The 9,754-nt window shown below is 26.4% G+C and overlaps 1 protein-coding gene across 1 annotated transcript; it reads right to left on the minus strand.

Annotated features, from left to right (window-relative positions):
- Positions 1-265: 265 nt before the first annotated feature.
- LOC117179122 lies at positions 266-7,641 on the minus strand. Its single transcript, XM_033370793.1, has 2 exons — positions 6,689-7,641; positions 266-689 (listed from the first exon to the last, which is right to left on the minus strand). The coding sequence occupies exon 1, from the start codon at positions 7,448-7,450 to the stop codon at positions 6,695-6,697; it is 756 nt and encodes a 251-aa protein (XP_033226684.1). The 5' UTR covers positions 7,451-7,641; the 3' UTR covers positions 266-689; positions 6,689-6,694.
- Positions 7,642-9,754: the final 2,113 nt, after the last annotated feature.

A 9,754-nucleotide genomic window follows, 5' to 3' on the forward strand; every position in this document is an offset into this window, starting at 1 on the left:
ATTCTCATTTAGAACAGGAAATTTTTGTAAAGAATTAAGATTCTGTTTCAGAACACGGAATTAAAAAAATAATTTCCTTTTTTTTAATGTTACTTACTCTGAAATTGATTGTTTCGGAACGTTTTCAATTTGAAATAATTCAATATATTTTTAAATGATTTTCATACGCTTTTAATTCGAAATTATTAGATATTGTTTCAAAAATTTTTATAGCGTAATATTTAAAATGTTTGACCAAAAAGTTCTTTCCAAATTAAAATAATAGTTTTATTACATTCATTCATATAAAATTTATTGAAAAAAAATGAAAAACTAGAGCTAAATAAGCACAAAACTAAACTAATATGCCCAGCTGTCATATAATTTCTTTTACAATTTGTCTATTATTATTTTCGAGGAATGGTATTTAAAATATTAAAAAAGTAATTTTTAATTAAAGTAATTAAGATACAACACAACACACGCACACATTAGCTAAAAGTGAACATTTTTCTTTCAGATCTTAAAGACTTACAACATTTTTAATTTTATATTCTTGAACAAATTTGTTGGCTAAAAATATAAATCAAATTTGTCTAGAGTAAAATTTGGTAGTATGATGACTATCGTTAGAAACAAGCTGAATATGAGCAGTTGGGATCCATCCAAGCATTGATCAAATTTTTGAAGATTCGAATCCAATTCTCAACCTGGAAAAAATTATTTACAAATTATAATAAAAAATAATAATTCATTAAGTTAAATAAACAGAAAATCAAATGAGCAAGCGATTTAGATTTCAGTGTCAGAATTTTCTAAATTAAAATAATATTTGTATCATCCCTCTAAATTATCATCCAGAAACATTTCGTACGTTTTCTGCTAACAAAATTTAAACAATTCTTCTTTTTTAGTCCGTTTTTAATAAACATACTTTTTCTCCCTTTTTTATCGAGTTTTCGATTAAATAAAAAGTAAGTGACAAGAAACCAATGTAAAAAACCTACTTATGGATGAAAAGTCTACTATTATATTTTTGGTTCGAAATGTATCTCGTTTGGTTAAAAATTCTTTTTTTTTGGTCACTTATTGAAAAATGATATTTTTCTTTAAAAAATATCTCTTCTATTTGAAAGTTTATTATTAATCTATTTATTCGTCTTTTTAATTGAAAATTAATCCTAATGGTGAAAATGACGGTGAGTATATATTTTTTGTTAGAAAAATTTGTTTAATCAATTTAAACGTGAAATTATCATTTTCTTATGTAACAATACTCATAAATTTTAGAATTTTAACTGACTGATTGGTTTTCAATTAATCTGGCTTGTTTGAGGATTCAACATAATGCTAAAAAATTAAACTGTTCGGTTGAAAATTAATTTTTTTTATTTTAAATTGAATTATTTTGATGAAAATTTAACTTTTGGAAAAAACTGATTTTTTTCTGTTAAAAAATCATACTTTCGGGTTGAAAATTCAACTGTTTGCAGATAATTATCGTCTTTTTGTATTTAAAGTTTACCAATTTTGTTAATAATTAATGTACTTTGTTGATAATTCCTTTTTTTTGGTAGCACATTATTATTTTTGTTAGAAAATTTATCTTTTTGTTTGAAAATTTAACTATTTGGTTAAAAATTTATACTTATTTGGGTGAACATTTAACTACGTGGTTAAAACTTGAACCACTTAGTTTGTTGAATATTAATATTTTTTTCACGATTCACCTCCTTATTTAAAAATTTGACTAATTTTGTTTTTTTAAATCTGCCCTCTTCGCGGGCACATTCTCAACGCGCGATGTGCGCGCGGCTCGCTTCGCTCGCAAGTTTGAGCGCGCCTGGGGCGCGCGATGGTTGAATCTAGCGCTTCGCGCTCGGATATTCCTTCTTTGCATTTGGAATGCTTGAAAAAAACTTTATCAAAAAGATTTCTTTTAGATGGCAGTAATTATATGCGTCTTCATATTCTGAATTGTCTACTTAATTAAGTATAGTCAAAGATTAAATTTCTCAAAGCTCTGTAGGCTTTGACGTACACATTCTCATCGTGACACTCGCGCTGCGCGCTCGATTTCCGACAGACATTTGTAAACAGGTTTTGTTGGATTTTTTTCTCATAACTTTCGTCATTTTTCCACACATTTTTTTTTATCTTACTTTTTTCAACGTTATTTTTCACGAATAAAACAAAAAGTACGCGTCCTATCAAGAAGTGGTTCTTAACTAAATTGTAGATCTTTTTAGGGATAACCATTTTTGTTAATTCATCTTTTTTTGTATCCTACATAGTTTGTCCACAAAATGGAATTTTTTATTTTCCATTATTTTTTGTGCAATTAAATTTGAATTTTCGATTTTTGAAAAAAATCAAAAAATTTGTTATAATAATCTTATAGAGATTTCAAAACGAAATGTTTTTCAATTCTTGACTTTTTTTCATATCGTGCGTTTTTCGGCTTTAAATTTTGATTTTCGGTTGATTAAAAAAATTTTGAAAACGCTATAACTCTGAGAATTTTCTTTTTATTGAAAAAAGTCATTGGGGTAAATTGTTTGTTCTTCTCAATACTATAAACATCCGTACATAAAATTTTCAAATTCAGAAAAAAGTGGTCTCAAAAATGTTCAAAATGCGCTCACTTTTTGAATTTTTATCAAAAATGGCTGGTTAACGAACTCGTCCTTTCTTTTTGGACCCAGAAAAAGTGTGCCAAAGATGGATTTGATTCGTTCATTTTTTCGAGAGTTATCGTGTTTACGGATGGACGGACGGCCGGACGGACAGACAGACAGACGCCATCGTGAAAACCTGGTTTTCGGATTCAGTGGGTCTCGAAACGGGTTAAAAAATCATATACTGGGAAAATTAATTTTTTTCTATAATTCATAATTTTAGTTGAAAATTTATTAATTATATGTTGAAAACGTAAATATTTTTTGCAAATTTATTTTTTTAACAATGTGACTTTTCAATTCTCAGTTCAAAGTTAATATTTTAATTAGAAATTTCTCTTTTCTAGTTGAAATTTTATGTATTTTATGGTTTAAAAACATTTTGGTTAATAATGCAAGTGTCTGGGTCAAAATTAATCTGTTTTGATTAAAGATCAAAACAATTTGGTAAACATTTAAATTATTTAGTTAAAAATTATCTTTTTTGCTAAAAATTCATTTATTTTTGGTTCAAGTTTCACTATTAGGTTAAAAATTAATCTGTTTTTATGAAAATTGAACTTTTTGTGAAAAAATTTAATTCTTTCTGAAAAATTATCTTTCATGGTTGAGAGTTCAATCATTTTATAGATAATTTGTCCTGTCGGCTTATAATTAAACCATGTTGTTAAAAATTAATGTATTTTACTAAAATTCGTGTGTTTTGGAAGAAAATTAATCCTCTTGCTAGAAAAATCATGACGTTGCTGCAAAATTTAACTATTCTTTTTAATTTCTCTTGTTTTATTAAAAATGTATCTTTTTTTATTTTGAAATTAAACTAATTGGCTGAAAGTTGGACTAGTTTTGTTAAACAGTCGTATTTTTTAAAGATATACCTATTTGGTTTAAAAATGTACTTTTATGTTAAAAATTCGGTTTTGTTTTTGGTCAAAATTAATTTTTTTCTCTTACAATTGCACTATTCCATTTTTTCACAGAAAATTTTTTATTATAAGGTAAAAGTTTCACTGTCTGGTAGAAAATGATGAATTTAACTTGTTAAAAATTGGATTGGTTTTTCGACTTGAAACCTTAGAAATTTAAAGTGTTTTTATTTATACGCAAATTAATAAAACTCTTAGATTTCTATTACATCTATAGAAGAATGTGTTTTTCAAAAATCAAATTTTATCAAAAGTTTATAGTTGCAGACCTGTGGGATTAAATTTGTGTTTTGTCAACTTTTCGACAAAACCTACTATCAAAGAATGTTTGAAAAACAACATTTAAAAAAAATTACCAATGTTTTTAAAATAATATTTGAGACAATAAAAGATTTAAAGTAATAGAAATAAATTTCACGGGAATCTATACTGAAGTACAAAATTTTAAGTTTGAGATTAAACTTATGAATGGACGTATTTAAAGATATAATAATTATTTCTATAAACCAAATAATTTGTATGTCGTAAGGCAAACTGAATTTGTTTAATTATCTGTTCAGTTGTTAGTAATGGTCTAGTTTATATCAAGCAGACGCAATTTGATTAAAAATTATTTTTTTAAAGTAAAAAATAAATAAATTTGTATGTATGGACGGAGAAAACTAGATATATATACTATTATATATATATTATATATATATACTATTCAACATACAAAATATTAAAGGGCAATATGTGTATATATTGAAAGTATAAAATATGTGATATTAATAGTTAATATCTAAGATATTAAAATAGCTAAATTTTTTCGGAGCAAGGTCGCTGACGTGTGGCGTGGCGAGAAAAGATTTTGTTTGTATCTTGAGCTTTCATCGTGTGTATTGTGGTTTTTCTTATTTCTATTGCACTATAAGTTTTGGTGGAAGAAAGATGAAATATTTTTGGATATGTTATAATTTTCTCAAGAAAATGAGGACTCAGCTACAGGCATCTTTCATATTAGCCTTGAACAGTGTGTTATCTGCTTAACACAAAAATCGCATAATTATGCAAAAAGGCGAATGCTTAAGGATTCGGATTTTAAAAACAGAGGACTACGATATTAACATTCTTTTGCATTTTATAGAAAATGGCATGCTTTACAGGTGATGTTTGTACAATTAAAAAATATTTTTTGAACATCTTTGATTCTGCCCTTTAATATCTTGGATATTGTCAGTTAAAATCTTCTTTTTAATATCTACGGATGCTCTACTTCAGTATCTAGATTTCTGTCCCATAGTTAAATCGCTAAGATATTACCTATTAATATCTAGGCTTTCGGATTTTTATAAGGGCCTAGTAAATTCAATTCTAAATAATTCAAAAGAATTTATTATGAATGTCATAGCATTCAAGGATAAATCCAAAATTTTTCAAAATTTCTGTCTGAAAAAAAATATGTCAGAAGAGAAATTTGAATTCCAGTAAAATATGCCTGAAGAGAAAATCAAAATCGGGCAGAATATGCCGGAACGAATACACATTTTATATGACATACTAAAGAAGAAAATTGTTATTTAAATTGATTTGTCATTTTTCTAAAAAACGCTCATTTAGTTAAAAATTGGTATATACACGGAGAAAAAATAGATGTTAGCACAGACTATCTAGATATTAATAGGTAATATCTTAGCGATTTAACTATGGGACAGAAATCTAGATACTGAAGCAGAGCATCCCTAGATATTAAAAAGAAGATTTTCACTGACAATATCCAAGATATTAAAGGGCAGAATCAAAGATATTCAAGGAATATTTTTTAATTGTGCAAAAGTTACCCGTAAAGCATGCCATTTTCTATAAAATGCAAAAGAATGTTAATATCGTCGTCCTCTGTTTTGAAAATCCGAATCCTCAAGCATTCGCCTTTTTGCATAATTATGCAATTTTTGTGTTAAACAGATAACAGACTGTTCAAGGCTAATATGAAAGATGCCTGTAGCTAAGTCCTCATTTCCTTGAGAAAATTATAACATATCCAAAAACATTTAATCCATTTTCCACTAAAACTTATAGTGCAATAGATATAAGAAAAACCACAATACACATGATGAAAACTCAAGATACAGACAAAAAATCTTTTGTCGCCACGCCACACGTCAGCGACCTTCCTCCAAAAAAATGTAGCATTTTTAATATCTTAGATATTAACGGTTAATATCACATATTTTATACTTTCAATATAAACAGATATCGCCCTTTAATATTTTGCATGTTGAATAGAAGATACATTATGATTAAATATCAAAGTTTTTAATATCTGCTTTTCAATATCTATTTTTCTCCGTGTAACGGCATTGCATTTTGTATGCTTATTATAAAGTTCTATTTTTTGTAATTATTTAAACAATTTATTTTCGGATTACTTATTTTTTTCACATTAATTTGTTAAAAGTTAGTATTTTCTGGAATTCATGATACAAACAAAGAATGTTAAAAGTAACATTTTTTGTTTATGATATTTGGCAATTATTTTAAAAAAATTTTCCTCGTGTTCTGAGATAAAAAAATGCTGAATAATAAAAATAAATAAGAAAAGAATGATTTTTTACAAATTCATAAATGTTTCGAAACTTGTCACTTGTCGAATAAAAATATTGTATGTTTAAAAAATCTGAAAAATACCTTTCTTTGCCATGAATTTGACTGTTATTTTTGGGGCATTTTTCGGACACAATAAAAGGATGTTTCTTGGGGGCGGAGTAGTAAAATAAAACTTTTTAGCGGAAAATTACTACTAAAATATTTGATAAGACGCAATGAAACTCTAATTCACAAAAATTTTACAGATTCGGAAAAAATGGAATTTTATTGTTCCGGAAAGCATGAATCATTTTTTAAACTAACCTATTGAATATGATGCCGAAATAATATTTTTCTGGCCCTGTTATGAAACCAATTTTCAAGGCGAGAAATTTGAACCTAATTTGCTTTAATAATAAAATTGTGTATACCAAGAGAAGGACTTGATTGTTAATAAATTTTGAAATGTTTTCAAAATACGTATATGAAAAAAATTGCTTATACAAAATGGAATATCATAAATAAATAGAAATATATTACCATTTATCACATACAGTTGAAAACTTCAATGATCGTCGTCAGATCTATAGGCTGCTCATTTTCACAAGTATCAACCTTATCTTCTTGACGATCAACCTCATCTTCCGCTAAGGACAATAATTTCCTTTTTCTTCTTGCAGGAGTAGTCTGCTGGTTGCTAGGAAAATTATTTTCCTCTTGATGCAGATACTGATATTGACCCTGATCACTGGTAGCATTCATTCGACGAAAATTTGTTGAAAGTAGAGAATTTTGAACTAGGTTCATTGATTCTGAACTGCTTCCTGGTGCTGTCATAGATTTTGATCTTTTTCTTAAAGGTATCTTCTTCTTTCGAGTTCCTGAAGCTGCCACGGAGTCCAGAATGCTTCCTGGGCATGTCAACATCTGCTCTGATGTACTTCGTTGGCTCATAAATTGACCCTGAAGTTGCTGATTGGAAAGACTAGCTTGATTTTCCTGATTCAAGCACGACAAGCTGGAGTGAAGGTTTACCGGATTTTTGATCATTTTCTGATTAAGATTTTCAATTTCTTGCTGTGTCCGATGCCGATGTGCAATTTCGTTATCCATCAGTAGATATGTTGAGAAGTCTCTAGAACTAGTTTTATTATCCTGATTTGTGGATTCTAAGTTTGAATTAGTGTTTACAGATGATGGTCTAGTGTTGCAGGCATCTTTAAAGGCACCGAAGATGCTGACACTTGACTTCTTGAGGTTGAGAAATGATTCTTCTTGATGGTCACTTTCTTCTTTATTCATCGTAGACACTTTTTCCACAAAATTCAATCTTTAAGAACAATTTTTATGATCCAAAATTATGGACTTTCATTAGCAATGTCTCGCTAAAAACAAAACTTTGTTATGTAACAGGTAATTTCTGGGAAATTAAAGCTTTAGATGTAAACACTAGATTCGAAAGTTAGACACTGAAGAGGTCGAAGTTGAACTGTAATGTCGACTTTATCGACTGACTTGTACTCTACTATCCGTTTGATAAATCCTGGTCTCTAATGCAAAATTATACTTTAATTAGGATGATCTAGGTGTAAGATAAAGTTCAAATTCACTTAATTTTTAAATTGATTTTTTTACTTAAGAAACAAAGGCTCATTGATTAATGCAACAAATTTGAGAAGAAAATCCTAAGCGTAAGTGATAAAGAAGTAGTTGCGATCATAATTATTTATTTAAATGTAGTTATTCTCATATTTATGTTTTTCCTTCCGCTTAAGACAAGAGTCGTAATTTTAATTTAATATCCTCCTTTTATTCCTTTAAAAGCTCTTTACCATTTTTAGCCATTTAAAAAAATAAAATATTCGCTAAATAATATTTAATAAAATCTTGACGAATAGAATTATAAAGAGCCTTTTGAGGCATATAGAATGAACTTTTTAAAATTAAAAGTGAATGAACATTACGACTTTTACCCAAAGCGAAAGAAAAAAGATAAATATGAAATTAAGAGCATTTACGTAAATAATCATGACTTAGATTACTTTTCCATTATTCACTCTTAAGTTTCTTTTCTAAAATAGAAAGATTCTTTTTATTATATGAAGATGGTTTAAATTACGTACATAATTCTTCAATTTCAACGTCAGTTAATTTGGTATTTTTACTCAAAGAATAATTGAAATTTTGAAGAATATTGGATGAATTATTCCATTAAAATGTGCTTCAAATTTTATATTATTTGAATTAAAAAGTATACCTTCTTATCAATCATTTTAAATGATAATAGGAACTTCAGTACTTTAGTTTAAAAATAGAAAACGAACATATTTTAAAACCAATTTTTCAAATGAAAAATTTGTCATACGAAAAGTTAAAGAATAAGGTTTTTAAATTAATTTTTTAACTATAATTTTTTTGAAAATTCATATTCTTACTGCCGGGAAATTTTTTTCATCAAATTTTCTTCGTAAAAAATTTTTTTTTATAATATATTTAAATAATTATTTAACTTTAATGTGTTTGAAATTTCGACTTTTTACTATTATGTGATTTTAAAGGAAAACAAAACAAAATTCTCGAACTAGAATGTTTTTTGACAACTTGGTATTGTTTTACCACTGTGTAAATACTCTTCATGTAATTTTTGTTGCTATAAAAAATTATATAAAAAATAATTGAAGAATTATCAAACTAGAATGTTTTTGATAAATCTTATGTGTTTTTACTACTTTAATTTCAAAATTTAAAATTAAAAGTGTTAAAAAGATGGTTTCAAATGGAATTTTTGTTTTGTTTTTTTTTTAAAGAAAAAGATTTATTTATCGAATGTACCTCAATATACAAAATTCAAACAAATTAACTCTAATCTTTTTTTTTTTAATTCAAATTCTTACTGCATTGTAAAATAATTATTAAACTAAAGTGTTTTTGATAATTATGTATTTTTAATAGAGTGTGATTTTGAAGAGGGAAAACACTTTACTTTTACAGACATAATTTCTAATGATAACAGGAAATTCATTAAATTTCAAATTTTAATTTTCAATGATAGAAAAATAAAATAAAAATGTTCAAAAATATTTTTTTTATTCGAACAAATTTTTTAAAGGTATCTCAAATTTACGTTGTTATAAATTTAGTTTAGAAAATATTTGATAATATATTGGTAATTATCGATAAGATATAAAAATAAAACAAAATTTAAATTTAAATTTAAATCGACACAATTTTATGTAATTTTCCAACAACGATATTAATTAAAAAATAATACTTCCAATTGTAAAACCGCGTACCTACAAGAAATTATGTAATTTTCACAAATATAATTGAATTCAATGTTTTCAATTCATCTGGCCATGAAGCCAACAACGGACATCAACATTCTCTATGAAATTTATCATAGAGGGTAAATACAATCCCAGAGTGATTATTATTTTAAGTTATTTTATTTTATAAATTTTAAATTATCTTAATTATTTTGAATATATATTTATTAATGTAATTAAAAACATTAGAAAGTGGAAAGAATCAGCTTTTTTAATCAAACTTATTCTCTCTTTGTATTTCTGAATAATTCTAGTGTATTTAATCCAACTTTTACTTATA

Source organism: Belonocnema kinseyi, chromosome 8 (genome assembly GCF_010883055.1).
Source record: "Belonocnema kinseyi isolate 2016_QV_RU_SX_M_011 chromosome 8, B_treatae_v1, whole genome shotgun sequence".
In the NCBI taxonomy this organism is placed as follows: domain Eukaryota; kingdom Metazoa; phylum Arthropoda; class Insecta; order Hymenoptera; family Cynipidae; genus Belonocnema; species Belonocnema kinseyi.